Source organism: Prionailurus viverrinus, chromosome X (genome assembly GCF_022837055.1).
Source record: "Prionailurus viverrinus isolate Anna chromosome X, UM_Priviv_1.0, whole genome shotgun sequence".
Lineage (NCBI taxonomy): Eukaryota > Metazoa > Chordata > Mammalia > Carnivora > Felidae > Prionailurus > Prionailurus viverrinus.
Window position 1 is genome coordinate 12,627,942 of NC_062579.1, and position 20,010 is coordinate 12,647,951.

Sequence of the window (20,010 nt, forward strand, 5' to 3'; positions counted from 1 at the left end):
CTTTTCTAGTAAAAGATTTACGGTTAAGCTGCAACACGGTTTCTATGGATCGTCCTGGATTTCAACGATCCATGTATTCCTGTCAAGCCTGTACAAATGTAAATAAAAGCTAATGACATACGTGTACATAGCCTAGAGACCTGATCCGGGATGGAATGGAGCTTAGAATAAGTCATCACGGAGAGAGGGATGGAAAAGGAGCCAGGGAGAGAAGGAAGGAAGAAAGCTCTTAAACATGATTGCGGGGGTACCTGGGTAGCTCAGTCGGTTAAGTGTCCAACTCTTGATTTCGGCTCAGGTTATTATCTCACTGGTTTGTGGGATTGAGCCCCACATCAGGCTCTGTGCTGAGCATGGAGCCTGCTTGGGATTCTCTCTCTCTCCCCACCTCTGCCCCTCTCCCCTGCTTGTTCTCTCTCTCTCTCAAAATAAATGATTAAACATTTATTTTTTTAATTTCTTTAAATTTCGTTTTTAATATTGATTTATTATTTTGAGAGAGAGACAGAGTGCAATCAGGGAAGGGGCAGAGTGGGAGACACAGAACCGGAAGCAGGCTCCAGGCCCTCAGCTGTCAGCACAGAGCTTGACGCGGCACTCGAACTCACGGACCGTGAGATTTTGGGGAGAGAGACAGAGACAGAGAGACAGAGTGCGAACTGGGGAGAGGCAGAGAGAGAAGGAGACACAGAATCCAAACCAGGTTTCAGGCTCTGAGCTGTCAGCACAGAGCCCAACATGGAGCCTGAACCCATGAACTACAAGATCATGACCTGAGCCGAAGTCGGACGCTTAACCAACTGAGCCCCCCAGGCGCCCCATAAATAAATAAACATTTAACAAAAAACAAAACGGGGGGGGGGCATGTGGGGGACTCAGTTGGTTAAGCGTCCGACTTCGGCTCAGGTCATGATCTCGTCGTCTGTGGGTTCGAGCCCCGTGTCGGGCTCTGTGCTGACAGCTCAGAGCCTGGAGTCTGCTTTGGATTTTGTGCCTTCCTCTCTCTCTCTGCCCCTCCCCTGCTCATGCTGTGTCTGTCTGTCTGTCTGTCTGTCTCTCTCTCTCTCTCAAAAAAGAAAATAAACATTAAAAAATTTTTAAATAAAATAAAAAATAAAACAAAACATGACTGAATTGCACACGAATTCCATAAAAAAAAAAAGTCAGAGCTATAGGGACAAGGTTTAAGAGGAAAGGTGATGTATTTTTTTAAGCATACAGCTATGCACAAAACAGATACCGAATTTGCATTCCTGGCTCTTTTTTGTTTGCCTGTCCCTGTCCACAGTGTTGTCAGACATATCAGTAACTTGCTTACTTTTTTCTTTGTATATAACTTTTTTTTGTTTGTATAGATATGTCTTATCTTTTATCTCAATGATTTCATCAAAAGTAAATTACAAAGGAAGCTAACTTCTTCAAAAGAAACAAGCTACTCCCGATGATACTATCAAAGAGTTGTTTTAAAGCTTTTTAAAAGTCAAACATAAAACTGATGTCATTTTTTTTTCTAAACAATGTGTTTTTTTTAAGATAACAATTAACTGCATGCTTGCGTTCATTTGTTTGCTTTAATCTGTCAAATAGCATGGCCTAGAAAAGGGTCAAAAAGAATACGGGGGAAACTCAATAACAAAACATTCTGGAAATCTGATTTTGCTTCGGAAGGAATGACGATACTGAAGAATCCATCCAAGCTGGCTGTGGGGAGAAGGGAAAGAAGCAAGAGAGAGTATGTATGTGAGGGCTGCGGCGGTGGGGGGGGGGGGGGGGGGCAGGGCCGGCTCCAGACTTCCAACATCTCTAGCAACCCAACTGGAGGTGGTTACACAGAAATATGAAAACACAATAGTAATCAGTGATAATTCGTAATAATGGGTTCCTGATGAACAAAATTAACATATAATCACATAATCTAACCACCTCCCTTGATTAATATCTTCATTTTCCCTCCCTTGCTCTGACGAGAGTGATGATGAGCAATCAAATCTCAGAGAGGATGAAGTGCAGAAAGGAAGGGAAAGCGAAGTCTGGTCTGTGTATTCCAACAAAAAAGGGAAGAGCAGACATACTGTTGTATGTAAAATAAACTCGACTCTACACTTTATTTAGAAAACCTTGCGGAAGGGTGACAAACCAAATACAGATTAAAATGATGACAGAAACTAGAGCTTCCCTTACCCTGGAAATATTCCCTCGCTCTCAGCTCATGTTATACTAGGAAACAGGAAAAATGGAGGAGCTGTCTCTCAAACACAGTTACCCTCATAACTTAATTCTACTTTCAGTCTAGTTCGAATCTCCTCCTTCGGAAACCTTTTTTGCTTTCTCACTCTACTAATGGCCCATTATGAGGCTGAGAGCTAGATTCAGTACTTACTCTCATGATCCACTTTCTAAAACGGACCCTTAAGAAGTCTTCCCTCTCCCTCAGCACTCAGTAACGAAGGCAATTGCTCTGAATCACCGACTTTCAACAGCTTTTCCTTAAATATATAACTAAATATAAAGCTTCTTCTCCCTCGGGTAGTTTTCTTTTCAATAACTCACTCCTCAAAAGGGTTAGGGTGTGTGAGTACAAGCATATACTTCCATCCGATAAAGTGGGCTCCAAAATGAATATAATAAGGCCTCTTTCTTCAAGGAGCTTATAATCTAGTAAAAAAAAAATCCAAGTATAAACATGGATACTCACACACACACACACGCACACACACACAAGCACACAAGTGTATTAACAGAATAGAATGCAGCTATAAGGGTCCAAAAATCATCATTTAAAATGCGCCATTCCCTAAGGCTTTCTGGACACCATCACTCATCACTGCTTATATTTTTCTGAGATGAAGGCAGTAAGAGACCTTCCAGGTCTGCCTTTCTGCGGCATCCTGTAAGTCCTTTTCACTTCTGCCCCCTTCAGTTTCCTTATATTTACAACACACCTACAATGACAACTGCCCCCTCCCCACCTTCATGGGCTTAGTGTAAGATGGGAGTGAGTCTTTCGGTCCTTGTCTACGTATACAAACCGGAAAGCTCTATCCAAGCTAAGGAATTTTGGTTTCTATCAAATGTATTTGTTAAATAAAATACAACATTTTGTAATTTCCATTCATCCGCCTTCTGAAAGCGAGGGACCGATAAATACTATCAGTTCCCTCAATATTACAGGGGAACATTTTTCAATTAACAAGAGTGTTCCACAAAGAGCTATTATAAATATTCAAAAGTTAAATTCTTCTGTGGATCAGTGATAAGAAAAAAAAAATACAAGGGGAAAAAGATTCTATTTGCAAAAGCCAACAATAACCCCAATCTCTGTAGGAATGACATAAGGAGTAAGCAAGACTGCACAAATAAAACATTAACTGACACTTGACTAAACAGAGTGATGTCCTATTGTCACTGGGTCACTAGAATTAGCTGTCTAGAATTCAGAAGGGATACACGTTTTAATTTGGTGATACAGTTGCAAGAACCGGCCCACCAGGATATCTGCAGAAGAAGAGGGGGGCACGGGGGAGAAGAGGCTTTCATTTATACACTATCATACATAAAGACATTTCATATGACACGATACAAGACTGTTAAACAAAAAAAGTTGCAAGAATGTCAGTTCTTTCTAAATCGATGTGCAATGTTAATGTAATTCAAATCCTAATGGAGTTTTTAACAACTGGGTAACATAATTTTAAAACAAATGAGAATAGCTAAAATAGCTTTGAAAATGACATGTGATAACAGGAAGGACAAAAGCCATATCATATACGAAAATGTCCTATAAAGCCACGATAGTTAACTACATTGGTACAAGAATGGTAAGACAAATTAATGGGACAGAAGTGAAAGTCCAGGAAAAATGCCTCATATATAATAACATATGATAAATGAGACATCACAGTTCACGGGGGAATGGGTGGATTATTCAATAAATGGTCCTGGAAAAGTGGCTATTTCAAAATAAAAATCAGTTTGCATGCTAACTACATACTATACATCAAAATACCACAGAGATTAAAAATCAGAAGTAAAAAATGAAGCCAGTATAAAGAAGAAAAATTAGGTGAGAATTTACTCACGGAAATCATGAAAGAAATCAACACTCTCATCCCCGTAAACAAGTACCATTTCTGTACATCAAAACCAGTTGTAAACAAAGTGAAAAGCCAACAAACTGGGAAGCACAATTTGCCAGAAATGACCAAGGAATAATACGCTAATCAGTAAGAAAAACAGAAAGACCTCGATGTGAGAGCAAAGAATACAAACAAATGACAGAAGGGAAAAAATGCTCAAGAACTCTGTTAATCAAAGAAATTCAAGCTTGAAACCCTAACAAGCACTCTTCCCACTCCTAGTGGTGATGTAAATTGGTGCGACCCTTCAAGAAATCAATTTCATAATAATGGCTTAAAGTCCCGTAAAATACATACACGCTTTTGTCCAGTAATTCCACATCTAAGAATCTTTCATAAAGAAATCATCAGGGCTGCGGAAAAGATTTATGAGCAAAAATAGCCAATGCAGAGTTACAATGGCAAGAAAAATTGGAACCCTAAATGGATTCTTTCCTTTCCAGGAAAGGCTCTCTCTATGAAGCACAGAATTCAGAATATAAGAGGTTTGCCTTTTGATTTACAGGGAATCTCATTTTTTTTCCCCCAAGAAATGAACAATAGAATGCCACAGTCAGTTCTCTACCCTTCTCAAATCGATCATCTAATATTTAGGTCATCCCAGCAAAACAGTGTCTTTTTGATCCCTCACACTCACTATCTCCTAGGCAACTGATTGAATGAAGAAAAATAGAAAGCGTCACTGAGAAACATATAATTTTTAAAGACTTGAATAAACGGAATGACACATCTTGTCCATCGGCTGGGAGGGGGTAGTGGTAGGGGATGTAAAAGGGAAAGATTCAAACAGACAGACAGACAGGCACAGCCAGACATTGCATTTTAACACCATTGTGTGGTAATCGTCAAAAAAAAACCCACCCCAGCTTTACTGAGATATAATTTACATGCCATACAAATTCACCCATTTTAACTGATTAAATAAATGGTTTTTCTATAGTCAGAGAGTCGTGCTACCATCACAACAGCCTAATTTTAGAACATCTCCATCACCCCAAACAGTAACTTCTTGTCCCTCAGCAGTCACTTTCCATTCTCACACCCAGCTCTGGGCAAACACTAACCTATTTTCCATGTCCAGGGACTTGTCTCTTCTGGACACTTCACATAAATGGAATCACAAAATATGTGACCTTTAGTGTCTGGCTTCTTCAATTTAGCATCGGGTCTTCAAGGCCCATCCATGCTCTGGCATGTATCGGTACTTATTTCCTTTTATTGCCAAATAACAGTCCACTATTTGTTCATCTTTTCAGCTGATGGACACTTGGGTTGTTTCCATTTCAAGGCCATTATGAGTCACACTGCTATGAACATTGGTGCACACGTTTGCACGTAGCCATAGGTTTTCGTTTCTCTTGGGTATAGAATGCTGGGTCATGTGGTAACTCCACACTCAACAGTTTGAGGAAAGGCCAGACCGTTTTCCAAATGAGCTACACCATTTTACATTCCCACCAGGAATGCATAAGTTGTTCACAGGATTCCTTCACAAGCTCTTCAATTTCTCTAAGATTGGCAGTGATGTCCCCCTTTTTTTTTTAATTTTTTTTAACATTTATTTATTTTTGAGACGGAGAGAGAGCATGAACAGGGGAGGGTCAGAGAAAGAGGGAGACACAGAATCTGAAACAGGCTCCAGGCTCTGAGCTGTCAGCACAGAGCCCGACGCGGGGCTTGAACACGCGGACCGCGAGATCATGACCTGAGCCGAAGTTGGACGCTTAACCGACTGAGCCACCCAGGCGCCCCAGTGATGTCCCCTTTTTAATTCCTCCTTTGGTATTTGAAATCTGCTCTCCTTTCTACATTTATCAATTTGTTGACTACTTCAAGGAACCAATTTTTGATTTTAGTAATTTTCTGTATTATCTTCCTAGTCTCTATTTCACTTACCTCTAATCATTATTTTTTTCCTTCTTTCTGCTTGCTTCAAGTTCACTTTGCTGTTCCTTTTCTAGTTTCTTTTAATATTTTTTTAATTAAGTAAACTCTATGCCCAATGTGGCGCTGGAACTCATAACCCCGAGACCAAGAGTCACATGTTCCACCAACTGAGCCAGCCTGGTGCCTCTCTTTTCCTAGTGTCTTAAGGTAGAAAGTAAATTATTGACAATCCCACTTCTGGGCAGATATCCAAAGTTAATGAAATCACTTTCTCAAAGAGATATCTGCACCCCCGTGTTCAGTGCAGCATTACTCACAATAGCCAATATATGGAAACAACCTAAGCGTCCATCAATGGATGAATGGATAAAGGAAATTCTCTCTCTCTCTGTCTCTCTCTCTCTCTCTCTCTCTGTCTCTGTCTCTCTCTCTCTCTCTCTCTCTCTCTCTCTCTCTCACACACACACACACACACACACACACTGGAAATACGTTTTAGCCGTAAAAAAAAGGAAATCCTGCCATTTGTGACATGAATGAACCCTTGAGGGCATTATGCTAAGTAAAATATGTTAGAGAAAGACAAATTTTATAGGTTCTCACAGCAACAACTAAAAAAAAAGGTAATTATGGGAGGTGAGGGACATGTTAATTAGCCTTAGTGTGGTAATCATTTTGCAATATATACAGGTATCAAATCATCATGCTCTACACCTTAAATCTACACAATATTATAATATCAATGATATCTCAGTGAAGCTGGGGGGAAAAAGGAAGGTTGGGGTATTGATTTGAAATCTGTTTTCTTTTTGATCATAGACATTTGCAGCTGTAATTTTACTCTAAGCGTTGCTTTAGCTGCACGCAGGCAATTTTTGGTGATTGTGTTTTCATTTTCATTCATTTCTAAATATTTCAAAATTTCCATTGGGGATTCTTCTTTGACCCACTGGTTATTTGGGAGTATGCTGCTTAATTTCCATATATTTGTGAATTTCCCAAATTTCCTTCAGTTGTTGACTTCTAATTTAATTCCACTGTGGTTGGAGAACATTCTCTGCATGATTTTAATTCTTTGAAATTTACCGAGCCTTCTTTTATGGCCTACCATATGGTCTACCCCGGAGAATGCTCCACGTGCATCTGATCACTGATTGCTTCATGGAAACAACACTTCACTATGAGTGTCCATAAATCTGTGGTTTCTTCCCAACATCCTGGGGTCTTCCCAGCAGTTTACCACTCTTAGTAACAACTACTACTACATTCAGTAGTACTTCACTTTCTCACACCCTCTGCCCCAAGCTTTATTCTCTTTCCCCATTTTTATCCTGACAGTTTCCCTGAGGGAATTAACAAGCCTAGTCTCCTTATTTTACAGATGGGAAAATAGAGTATGAGACTTGCCTCAAGTCCCATGGAAACTCTGGGGGTGCAACAGAAGTGGGGGCTGGAGTCTGCCAACAGCCATTCTTCCTGCAACAAGGCCCTACTACCACTGAGCTTATTCAGGTCTCCAGAAAACTACAAACAGAACAAGCGGTTCAGTCCTCCTCCAAAGTGCTTCCTTGAGGGCACGTGCACACACACACGCACATGCACATCCACACATAGGAAGTTCTCTTTCCTTTCCTGGTGGGGGACAATGACCGTGGTCCACCTGGCACTGCAGCCGGGCCCACTGTCCGCCTGACCATGGGTTACGGAGGCGGGCCAGGTAATGCCCTCATTGTTCGGGGCACAACAGTCCCGGGGCCTCAAAAGCACAAAAAGCCATGAATCCAAAGACTAAATTGAAGCTGCAGATGGCATCAGGGGAACCAGGCTGTGACTAGAGATCAACAGGTGTAATTAGAAGAAACTGAGGAAGCTACAGAAGAAAAGGCTCCTTTACCAGGGCTTTCTACAAGTGAAGGCACTTGTTGTCCCAATACAATACCTCTAATTAATTACTTTTAATTAATCTACCAGCTCTCTACCCGGAACAACCTCTCTTTGGAAGAGAGAATCCCATGTGGGCCTTAGCAAAGTCTAGTCCCCCAGATCAGAGGGGTGTCCTCTCAGGTCCCCTGGGCAGAGGTTCCACGTCCTCCTTCCTGGCATGTCAACAGGAGAGTCCCTGCATCAGGCTGAAGGCTGGGACACTATCAGGGACCTCAGCCACCTCAGGAATTCTAGATTCCAGAGCTCTAAATGGCAGGCTAAGTGGATTTGCCTCACAGCCCCACAAGTGGGCTCATTATCTGAACTCGAAATGGCAGCCTCTTTCGCTAATAAGAGGAGAGAGTGAACGAAGCTCTTCTTTATGCCTCATCAGGGTTTTAATGTTGTCAAGGAGAGCTAAGATTCCCCGTCTTTCAATTGAAGCGGGTAGAGAAGGCAATGGGACTCTTCTGACTGTGTAGGACTATGGTTTCGTCTTCATTACAGAATCTGCCCCTGGAATACCAGTTCCATCCTGACCCAAGTTCCAGGTAGAGCCAGCCCTGCGTCCCCTGGGTCAGCCCCCTCAGTCCACTTTTCCTGCCAAAGCCCAGCCCAGGCACTCTTCGACACAGGAACCCAAGAAACGATCAAAAGAAAAAAATCCCTTTCAGCTTGTCACTTGAAAACATACCGAAAGGACTGGTTTTCAAGCTTTAGATTCAAGGAACGTTCTCCCAGCATCGCCCAACTTATGTTTTCACGGCTGGGGGCTTCAGAGGCTTCGTCAGTGTTTTTCACAGGGCCAGCATGGCCATCGCCACTCACTTTAACATTCCCTGTGCAAGGTCGAATCTGAAGATGATCTCAGAGATGCTGAGAGAGGTCCTTGTCCTACATTTTCAAGTCCTGCACATCCTAAAGCAGAGGCCTAACTAGTATTCAGTAAAATGTGCTTTGATGATCAAAGATCAGCAGGTTTCCTTACCACAGGGCATCGGAGAGCCTGCAATATGCTAACAGGCCTGTCAGTCTCTAAGAGGGTGTTAGTGCACGCCGATGTGGCCCAAATGTACTTGTCTAGAGAGCCAATTTTCTCTCCCTTTTTGTCTCCTTATCTCGGTCTCTCCATTCCTCTTTTGCGCAGTATTTTGCAGGGCCATAATTCAGTGCAACACACATTGGGAAATGCTGGCCTGGTGTCATTCTGAGCATGCCACACATGTTACGTGGTCTCCTCTCTAGTGGGTGAAAATATACAATAGTCCCCCTTTTAGAACATGCCATATACAGACACGCTTGGGCGCACCAAGGTCCAACTCAGAACTGGTGAAAATGAGCACTGTGTGCAATGTGGTTGCCCAGCGCTATCCTCGGGGCTGGGTGTGTTGTCCAGCATTCTGTACCAAGTGACCTTTAAACTCCTCTGCATGAGAAAAGTGCTGTCATCCCCAGTTATATGGACTCTCTGCTTTTATTTATTTATTTTTTTAAATTTTTTTAATGTTTATTTATTTTTGAGAGAGAGAGAGAGTGCGTGTGTGTATTGAGTGGGGGAGGGGCGGAGAGAGAGGGAGACACAGAACCCAAAGCAGGCTCCAGGCTCTGAGCTGTCAGCACAGAGCCTGATGTGGGGCTCAAACTCACAGAGTGTGAGATCATGACCTGAGCCAAAGTCGGACGCTCAACCGACTGAGCCACCCAGGCGCCCCTCTCTGCTTTTAAAAAGTACCTAGGGCTTCAGGCCAGTAATATAAAAATCAAAGTAAGAAGTCAGATTTACAAGTGGGTTATGCATGATGCAGTGTTTGAAATTCCAAATGCTTTTTCTCATAGAAACAAAGTCATAAGTGGGGATTAAGTTCTCAGACTAACCCACAATGTAGCTAAAACACATCTGCAATGTCATCAACTAACAAAACCCCAAAACACAAGATAATGAAAAAAGAAACATTTATATTTATCAAGAATACTTATGCTCCGTGGTATACCCAGAGGGGAGCAGGGCAGGGTGGGAGTAAGGGTGGGTGGCCCACACCCAGGCGAGAAGGGGCTTCCTGTAGAGAACTGACAAATGATAATGAAGCCAACAAAGTCAGTTGGCTTTTTATTTAGCCGCCTGCTGACAACTGAAAACAACATCAGTCATAAAATATTGCTCCTTTGAGGAAAACTGGGCTCAACAAGAAGTAAAGAAGTAGTTAGGGGTACTTAGAGCTACTAAGGAGGAGACTCTGGCTTACCTACAGGGATTTTAGTGTACTTCTTTATACTGTGTTCAAATTACTATCTACACCTAGAGTCATGACTACAGGAGTCCTTTTTTTTTTTTTTTTTTTTTTTTTTTTAATGCTTATCAACAATGATCCTGGTCAGCGGGGGTGTAACAGATGGGACAAGGATGGAGAAACGGATTCTATGAGTTCAATGAACAAAAATTAGAAGAGAAAAGAAATTAGAAGGGAACAAAGAGAAGCTATGGGTCTAAGATGGAAAAGCATGAATTGAGAACACTAAGTCAGAGGACCCACAGGCATTTCCTACCAGGAGAAAGAGGTGGGCAGAAGAAGGCGTTTCCTAGGACAGCCACCAGGTGGAGCCACTACCACAAACCACTACTTGGCTCCTCCTCTGGTTGGACTTGGGTGGAAACCCAGCAGGAGTGCTGTAGAAGTCTAAATAATTATTCCATGGGACACTAATTCCTCTAGTGTTAACATCTTGGAACCAGGACACAGAGATTGAAAAGAGATAAATATAATACAAGAAAACTTCTTAAAACCAAGTTTGACAATGACCCACACATAAAAATGTATGGAAATATATGATGGCAACACCCACCCAAAATGGCATTTTCCACCCATTTCACCACCATCTCTCGGTCCAAGAGGCAGTAATACTCTGATAAGAAAGTGAACTGGGGCAACATGCTCTAACAGCAACTACTGGTCCCACAGAGCCAATAACACAGGCTCCCAGTAGAACCTGTCAGTAATGCAGCCAGGGATCAATTACTTTACAAGATCTCTTTATGGCCCTTTTACTATCAAACTTTCAAGAATGAAGTCCCCCTGGGAAAAAAGATGATAAATGCACATACAGATACATTTACACAGATGTACGTATGTATTATTGATGTACAAATTCTATCCATCCAGGTTCACTGCCAGATGGCCAGCTTTATTTTCATCTCCCCATGGGAAAGTCCAGTCAGGTGATAGCCAAGAGCTTCCACATACAACAATAATGCCTTCTCTTACTTCTTACTCTTCCATCTGTCCATGAAAGGCAGCAATTTAGGTAAAGTCAGCAGGTGATTTGGAGAGTTGGAGAAAATCTGACCCAACATGCTGCATTTGCAGATTCCTAGCTAACCGGGATAATTCACATTTGTTGCTTCAAAAGGAAATTTGAAAGGAAAAACATCTTATTTCTATAAACAAATTCCCAGGACTCGCATCTACCTTGAACAACAAAGCACTGGAAAACCAAAGGAGTTGACATTTTCTTTATTAAAGACACGCTTTCTCCATCCTTTGTTTACAGTTTCATTTCAAACAAAGAGCCCACAGCCTATCAAGAGAACCAGGCCACCGCCTCCGAGCCAACAGAGTTCCATGGCAGCAGGTGCATGTTCGTGCACACACACGCACTCACGTCCTAACAGGCCAACAGATACCTCGAGAACGTTATTCCAAGTAGCCAAAGAAATGCCAAAGAAGTGAGAGCTCAAAACACATTTCCCCTTTAGTAGAGACAAGGGAGGGAGGTCACTATGGACAGATATGTTTAGGGACTTGAATGACCAGGGCTGAAACTGGGAGGGGAAAAGAAAGATAAACATTAGGCACACTCTGGCTACAGCCAGCAGACCACAATGGAGAACCCTTCCGTGCGGCAAACACGGGGCCCGTGTTATGCCGAGGGGCATGTATGTATCACCCATCCACACACAAAATGAATTCTGAAGAATTTCCGTATTAACTTTTAAAGCAACAGTGTGTCACCAGAGGCAGAGCAGCTGTTGGTCCCTCTGTTAAGGAAAACTTTTGAATTAAACCTGTCTGAAGGACTAAATACACGACAAATGAGCCCACAGAGTCATGTTCTACAATCCAAGTCATATCCACACAGCAATTCCCACAACAACCCTCCCGACCAGCTCAACTTGAATCTCATGTTGGAGCATCAGTGCTAGACCTGTTACAAATAACATCTTTTAAGACCATCAGATCTTTCGGCATTAATCCTTGGAAGGGGCAGTAAAATGCAAATGCACAACAAACCTTAAATAAAGATGGTAAAAGCAGTTTATCTTTCAGAAGGCAGATGCCAAAGGAGCAGAGCGACTTAAAAAGGTGATTATAAAAGACGTTTTATATCAGGACAGCATAACAATAATAATAATAATAATAACAATAATAATAGCAAAGAATAAGTGTGCAAAATACAATAGAGACTTACCAAACACTGAATTCATGATAAACTGGAAATAGAAACAAGGACACATAAAGCCAACCAGAAACCCACGGAGTGGCTTCACATTCAGAATGACAGAAGTAAATAAGAGACATACCCCCAACTTGCCATATAAAAGATTTAAGAAATGCACACCACTTTCTTAACATTTCCCAAGTGATATAATAGACTGAACGTGCTTGCAGGCAGGACTGGCTGGGGTTTTTCTGGTCTTCCGATCTGCCCCAGCACCAAGCACAGGGCCAGGCGCACAGTATCCAGGCGCTATTGAACTCTCATTAGCATCCATGTCAAGGTGTGGAGGGAACAACACCCAGAATCCCGGGCAGCATGAAGGGTCTGGGAGGGGCGGCCTTCCCCATGAGGTCTGCTGATGATGCAAAAGTGAAACACTAGGTCCCTGAAATACAAGCTGGTCCTTACGAAGGCCAGGGCAGTATTGATCACAGCCTGCACACTTAACCTATCCCATGAATAAAGTGGGTTGGGAAACCCTTCTAAGGATGAAACCAACTGATTTTTTTTATTTCATTTTAATTCAAGTAGAAATGGACAAAGTCCTCTATACTCATGTTCAAGTATGTATTGAATGTATTTGCTGTTAACTATTAAGATGTCCATTTTGTTCAGTTTTGCTTTTAAACTCAAGGATAGAATGCTTTTCATACATTTCTCCATACATCAATATTCCAATTTAGGAGGGCTCATCAGCCTTCCAAATGGGCTTAATGAGAGAAGAAACAAAAGAATAAATCACTCTCAGAAGGAAACAACCTATTTGTGTCTGGTTCATGAGAATGTCATTTGGCTCCAAAAAATTTTTCAGATTCTCAGGCTATAATTTGTCAACATTCTGGAGTCTGGGATAACTTCAGGATACACAACAGCCATGCTGCAAGTGTAAATGAAAACTGACTTCTTGCTCCCTGGGAAAAGCTTGTTTTAAAGGAAAAGCTCCTTCACTAGGACTCGGGTGAAGCCCAGAGAAGTGGCCAGGAGTGGGAGCAGACACAAAAGCCCTAATTCCTGGAATGTATACTGACTGCTGTCAAGCCATCTGCAGGAAATGTTCTCTCTCTCTCTCTCTCTCTCTCTCTGTGTGTGTGTGTGTGTGTGTCTTTCTCAATTTCAGTCACATCTTTTTCTCAAATGAAAAGCACATGGAGTCATTCCAGTACCTCCCTAAATCACCTCTGCAGAAATGTGCAAAGGTTAAAGTTGAAAACTGAAACTAATTGGTCCCCAAACTGTTTCCATGGTCTGGTCCTTTCTCAAGGCGATTACTAGCTTTGTTCAAACCTAGGGTATCTCTTGACCTTATACAGGGGCCTAGGGAGGGTAAACTCATCCCACTCCGTGAGGTTCTACAATCCACTCCCCACTGCCACAAAGTGAGGCATGTCCCAAACCGCTGGCCACAACTGGGCAAACTTCTCCAGTGACATCTACCTCAAGTTCAGGACCCAACGAAATAGCTCAATTTCAAACTCATAACAGAAATAGATTTTGATCTTTCTTTATTAAAAGAAAAAGAACTTGTGTTAACTGTATTAAATTCTCACAGGGTCCAAGGCTGAATCACAAGGAGGACTCATATACTCTCAGAAGGATCCTATGTTAATGAAACAAAGCAGTCAGTAACAGACTGACAACAGCAAATGATAAAAACATCCAGAGATTTCTAGGGACAAAGCTTGGTAGAAACAAAGAGAAGGAGAAGACTTGGGTCATTTACAATAAGTCACAAAACTTGAAAAATCAGTCGGACGGAAGTGTTTACAAGTAACTAGAATCATCCCACAGATTTAGCCTCTGATCCTTGTTCTAAGGGGGAAAAAAAGTGGTTTTTCATTGATTTGGGATGGGGAAAAAATGTAGCTTTTGAGCTCAGCACAATGAACTATTTATCTGGCCTGACAAGGCCAATCAATCCACCCTGCTGTTTATTATAAGGAGTAGTAGGATACTGTTAGTATTGACGGGTGGGGGCAGGGCCAAACACAGCACTGGCCTCGGGTACACAATGCTTCTCTTCAACTGGGAATTTATGTTTGGCCCAGGTGACCCGGGGGTCAGTCTGAAGCCTGGGACAGAATGAAGATGGTATTTTATGCATTTCGTATTTACAGAATGCCTCCATGTGCCCAAGTCTCAGATTCCTTATATAAAATACCCCAGCGTAAAAGGTTGGTCGTAATCCGGCTGCAGGCCTAAGGTGGAGACTTGAGAAAAAAACATCAGTTGGTAGGCCACCCTTTTAATGCCTTTTGCGGGATCATGAAGAATTCCGCAGAGGACCTCAGAGGCCAGATTTTTAGATGTAAAAAGGCAATTATCTGAAAAGTTTTATTCTTTCTTTGATTTCAAGTTCTCAGGTAATTTTTACCAAACTCATCTGGATAATTACCTTAATTCTTTAACTTAATTAATTCCTTAGCTTGTTAAGTTAATTAATTACCTTAATTCTCTTATTCACTTTAGGAAAGCAGGGCCGGCAGGAGAAGCCCGCCCGTCCTTGGCTCACGGACCCAGGGAGCGTGAGGAGGAACAGGAACGGCTCAGACCAGCGAGCGAGCTGTGGGAATGGAGAAAGACACACGGACTTCTGGCTCTCTGAAACTGACGAGGGCAGGCCTCAAGAGTTCTGGAACTTACGTGCAAGAATGCAGGAGGGGCTTTGGGGGATGGCTGCAGTTTTACAGCAAAGTACGCTTAATTCTTAAAATGGGAAATCCCCTGCACTGGTACGATGGGCTTTAAAAAAAAAAAGAAAGAAAACAAGAAAAAAAAGAAAATCCTATAGCTGCTAACCAGCGTGGGCCTGCAGCCAATGCTTCATCTGAATAATTCAAAAAAGCAAATGTAACCCAGGGCAGCTGGAGGGGGTAGAGGAAGAAGCAGGAAGGAAGAGAGACACAAAGCTAATGTCTCAAGCACTATGATCAATGGGCAGTTTATTGGACAAATTCTTATGCTGTCTAAATTTTATGAAAGATTAGCTGTTCTTCCCTGTGGTTATGTAAACTTGCCTTCTTTTTTCTTTTTAATGGAACTCTTGGCTAATACATTTCCTGCTCCTGCTTCCGACCAGCTATTTCTCTTTAAGGAAGTAATAAGCCCATGAAAAGCCTGCAGCTGAAGGCTGCCCTACGGTGGGCACGCTCAGTGTGAGCCCCGCTGGATGCACAGAGAAGGTTGGGTCAGGAAAAACCGAGGAAATCTTGTGCGACCACAGTAGAAGTGAGTCGAGTCCTCCCTGCAATCTTATATTCTCTCTCCTATCATTTCAAACAACAGTGTCACAAGGGAGGGATGTGGGAGAAAACAAAACCCCAAGGAGCTAATACCTGAAAACCTGCCTTGAGGTCTCAAAACAGGGAAACAAAATGGTTAACGTTCCCTTGGTTGGATGGATGTACGGGCTATATCTTTGCATGTACTGCCTGAGAAACCAGGAGAGACACAGTCTATGTTTGGGAGCCCAGCAGGTAGAGAGAAAGACCCTGATAAAGCCTGCCCTTAAATTAAAAAGAGAACATGGCCAGACACTCACAGCTCAGCCTGCACCATAGCATTCTCTAAAGTCACCTTTCATCCATAAAAATAGATATGAGAGCGAAAGCTGAAGTCCTAGGAAAATCATCATTTACGGATTTAGTCTACTTTCTCATTATAAAAAAAATTCTGTCAGTTCCCTTTATTATAGTTACATCATTACTCGCTCTGTGTGTGTGTCCAAATTTATACAAAAAAACAAAAGGGCAAATGCCATTCAATGTTTCAGCAATTCCAAATTGGCCACAGTTGACCCAGAAGTTTCCAGTTTGGGGTTGTGTGTGGGGAGGGGGCTTGTTCTTTGTTTCCATACCTCTCTTATTGGTTCTTAGAATTGTTTCGGAAGACAGCAAAACATTTCCAGCGGATACTTCGTGCATGGGTTTTTCTGGAGCTTTGCTGGAGAGAGGGTCTTTCTTCATCTCTTTCTTTATTTCCTGTGAAGATAAAAGGAAAATAAGATAGTTTTTTGAAATTTGAAAATGGCTCTTTGATTATTTTAAGCTTCAGCTTTCTGGAAATGAATTATGATGACCTCAACTCAATATACCATGAGCCTTGAAGAATACCATTTCCTCTATTGCTGTAGCTCGTTTTCCTTACATTTATTACCGAAGCACCTACTCCTACAAAGGAAAACAATGTCCAGTATGGTGACATGACCTTATGTGACTATGGCCATTCCAAGTGACCACAAAGAGAATGAGTGATACTAAAGGCCACTACTCAGCTCTAAGCGACAGCCTGTCCTAGTTTTTGAACAATGACAAGCTTTAGGCAAGCTAAAAGCCTTCTGGTTTCTATCCTTCCCAACAAGGGTTTAGAGAAATATATTCCAAATCACCATTGTCTGACAATTATGCTAAATCCAAAAGAAGATGATTTAAGTTCATTTACAGTCAGCAAGTTCCTCTGGCTTTCCTTAACTCTTGACAAAGAAAAATGTAAGATGACAAACAGAAATAAAGACTATCAGTCCAGGCCAGGGGTCAGCAAACTACAGCCCACCACGTGGTTTTGTAAGGAAAGTTTCATTACAGCACAACCACCTACATCCATTGAGGTATTTTCTAGGGCTACTAGAAAATGATGGCAGAGCGGAGTATTTGGAACGGACATCAAAGCCTAAAATACTTGGCCCTTTAGGGAAAAGTTTGCTCTCGGGGGTCTCTTATCCAAGATCCATTAAGATACAGAATTTAAAAACCTGATGGCTGATAGAATTATTTCAAATTAGTCTAATAATTTACATCATTATTTTTGAAAGCATCAATACCTTGAAATGATAGTAACTCACAAACTGCAAGTCTGGAGTGGAGGGTTTCTGGGCTTGTCTGAGCCCATGATCACGCTGACTTGAGCAAAAGTGAAAGCTATGGGGCTAGACCCAGAGTGTGGCTGAGTGGCAGGAAGGGCTCAAGGATGAGACATGTGTTCTTTAGGAAGAACATGGGGCAAGAAATGTGGATGGGCTCCTTCTATGGAATGAACATGAAGACGGTAAATTAGGTAGGGGGCTGAGATTCAGCCTGGGTAGAGGGCAGAGGCACAAAGAAAGAAAAAAAGCTTGTTAAAACACAGCCACTGCCGGCAGCTTCCTACACACCTGAGTGTTAGTTACCATATCCAATTCCCCAGTTGCTGGCTCAGTTCACAGCAGCCTCACCCTCCCTCCCCTCACCAGGGCCCCACCGGAAACCAGTAACTGCAGCTGTCGCTTTGGTGGGTTGAGAGTTTCAGCCGGTGTTCTAGGCCAAGCCAGCACAAAGCTGTGTGCACGCGTGTGTACATACACGGACTCCCACCTCGGTAGTTGCACCACCTGCTAGAACAGCAGTTGCAGGGGGTTTCTACAGCCTCACAGGCAGACGGCATCAGGGGACAATCTACAAACACTGCCCATGTGAGCCACATGAGGGGTGGCTTTCTTAGGGATGGCTGCCAGGCTGCTATGGCTTGAGAAGTAAAAAAAACAAGCCACCATGGGGCTCAATCCCCTGAGGTTGTTTCTTTGGGGTAGAACAGCTGCTCAAACTTCACCATCCACTGCAGTGTGGACAGGACTGTGGACACACAAATTTCCCACCTGGACACCACAGAACATGGTGATACAACATCCGGTGTTACCAAAGACTAATTCAGAAAACTTCAGTGTGTCGTGGGCAACATGTCAAGCATTTGCTTGGCACTAACTGCTAAAGACATGCAGATGGGGAAGGGTGAGGGAGGGGCAAATGTTTGAGAGACTGGAGTGGTCACTAGAGCTTTAGAAGCTATGACTGTTTTGTTTGTTTTAAAGTAATCTCCACACCCAACGTGGGGCTCAAACTCACACCCCCAAGATCAAGAGTCGCATTCTACGGTCACTGAGCCAGCCAGGCACCCCTAGAAGCTGTGATTCTAAGAACGCTCAAACCCAAGGCTTCAGAGCAGCACCCCATGAGGATGGAAGGACTGACCTGATCAAGCAGGTGCTTAAGGGCTAAGACAACAGCACTAGGAGAGAGGTTGGTTCATAAATCCCAGATTCCACTGCCCCCCCAGTGACTGTTTAAATTTGCCACACAGAGAAGCCTAACAATGCCCACATTTCTTAAGTTCCCTCTTAGATTGAAGCAGGGAGGAGACAAAACTTAAAATATGCCCTGTATCTTTCCAGAGAAACCAGACACATGGGTATGGCATTGCATCCTGTAGGCTCCACCTGTACAACATCTAGGTACACCAGGCTCAATGCAGCACCCCCCTACAAACGCAACATCTTCCCCCTGACCTGCCCCTTTTCTGGAACAGAAGGGAGCTATCTTGCTTGACAGCCCACATCTACCCACTTACCCAGGCTAAAAAACTCAGTGTTAACCCTCCTACCTAACCAGTCACCCAGTTGGGCTCTATCTACTTCCTCAACCTCTCAGTTTCTCTCTATTCCTCCTATACTGCCTTAAAACCACGGATACCAGGCAAAGAACTTTAGAGACATTTCTTCCACACATATGGCTAGAATTTGTTAAAAAGGAAAATAAGTATTGATGAGGATGTGGAGGAACGGGAACCACTGTATATTGCTGGTGGAAATATAAAATGGTGCAACCACAATGGAAAACAATATGGTAGTTCCTCAAAGTTAAACAAAGAACCACCATGTGACCAAGCAATTCCACCCCTAGGTACACACCCTAAAGTACTGCCATCAGGGACTCAAAGAGATAGTTGTAGGCCAACATTTACTGCAGCATTATTCACAATAGCCAAAAGGTGGAAATAACCTAAATGTCCATCAACAGATGAAAGGAAAAACAAGATGTGGTCCATACATACAGTGGAATATTATTCAGCCTCAAAGGGGAGTCAAGTTTTGATACATGCTACAATATGAATGAGCCTAGAGACCAAAGTGCTAAGTGAAATAAGCCAGACACAAAAGGACAAATATTCTATGATTCCACTTATATAATGCAGCCAGAGTAGGCAAATTCATAGAGACAAAACGACTGGAGGTTACCAGGGAGTGGGAGGGGGGATGGGAGTCAATGTTTAATGGTCACCAAATATCTGTTTGGGGTGACCAAAAAGTTTTAGACAGAGATAAATAATGACAACTGTTGCACATTGTTAATGGAGCTAATGCCACTGAACTGTATATTTTAAATGGTTAAAATCGCGGGGTGCCTGGGTGGCTCAGTCAGTTGAGCATCCGACTTCAACTCAAGTCCTGATCTCGCGGCTTGTGAGTTTGAGCCCCACATCAGGCTCTACACTGACAGCCTGGAGCCTGCTTTACATTCTGTGTCTCCCTCCCTCGCTGCCCCTCCCCTGCTCACATATTTTCCCATAAGAACACATACACATGAACACCAGCTAACATGTTAGTACATGCCACGTGCTGAACAGATGTGCTCTGAGAGCTTCACCTGGATGGCAACTTGTAGCCTGAACAACAACCCTATTCACCAATGATGCACACACCAAGACATGGGGCATTAAGGAAGCTTACCAAATAAATAGGAGCCAGAATTGGAACCCAACTTGT

The 20,010-nt window shown here is 42.7% G+C and overlaps 1 protein-coding gene across 3 annotated transcripts in view; it reads right to left on the reverse strand.

The window, feature by feature from the left end:
* The window catches only part of SH3KBP1 (SH3 domain containing kinase binding protein 1), a 334,027-nt gene that overhangs the window by 183,121 nt on the left and 130,896 nt on the right, over positions 1-20,010 (reverse strand). For all 3 annotated transcript variants that reach the window (XM_047843683.1, XM_047843682.1, XM_047843684.1), the window contains one exon: positions 16,294-16,417. In XM_047843683.1, coding sequence (XP_047699639.1) covers positions 16,294-16,417 — 124 coding nt within the window. The remainder of the gene's footprint in view (positions 1-16,293; positions 16,418-20,010) is intronic.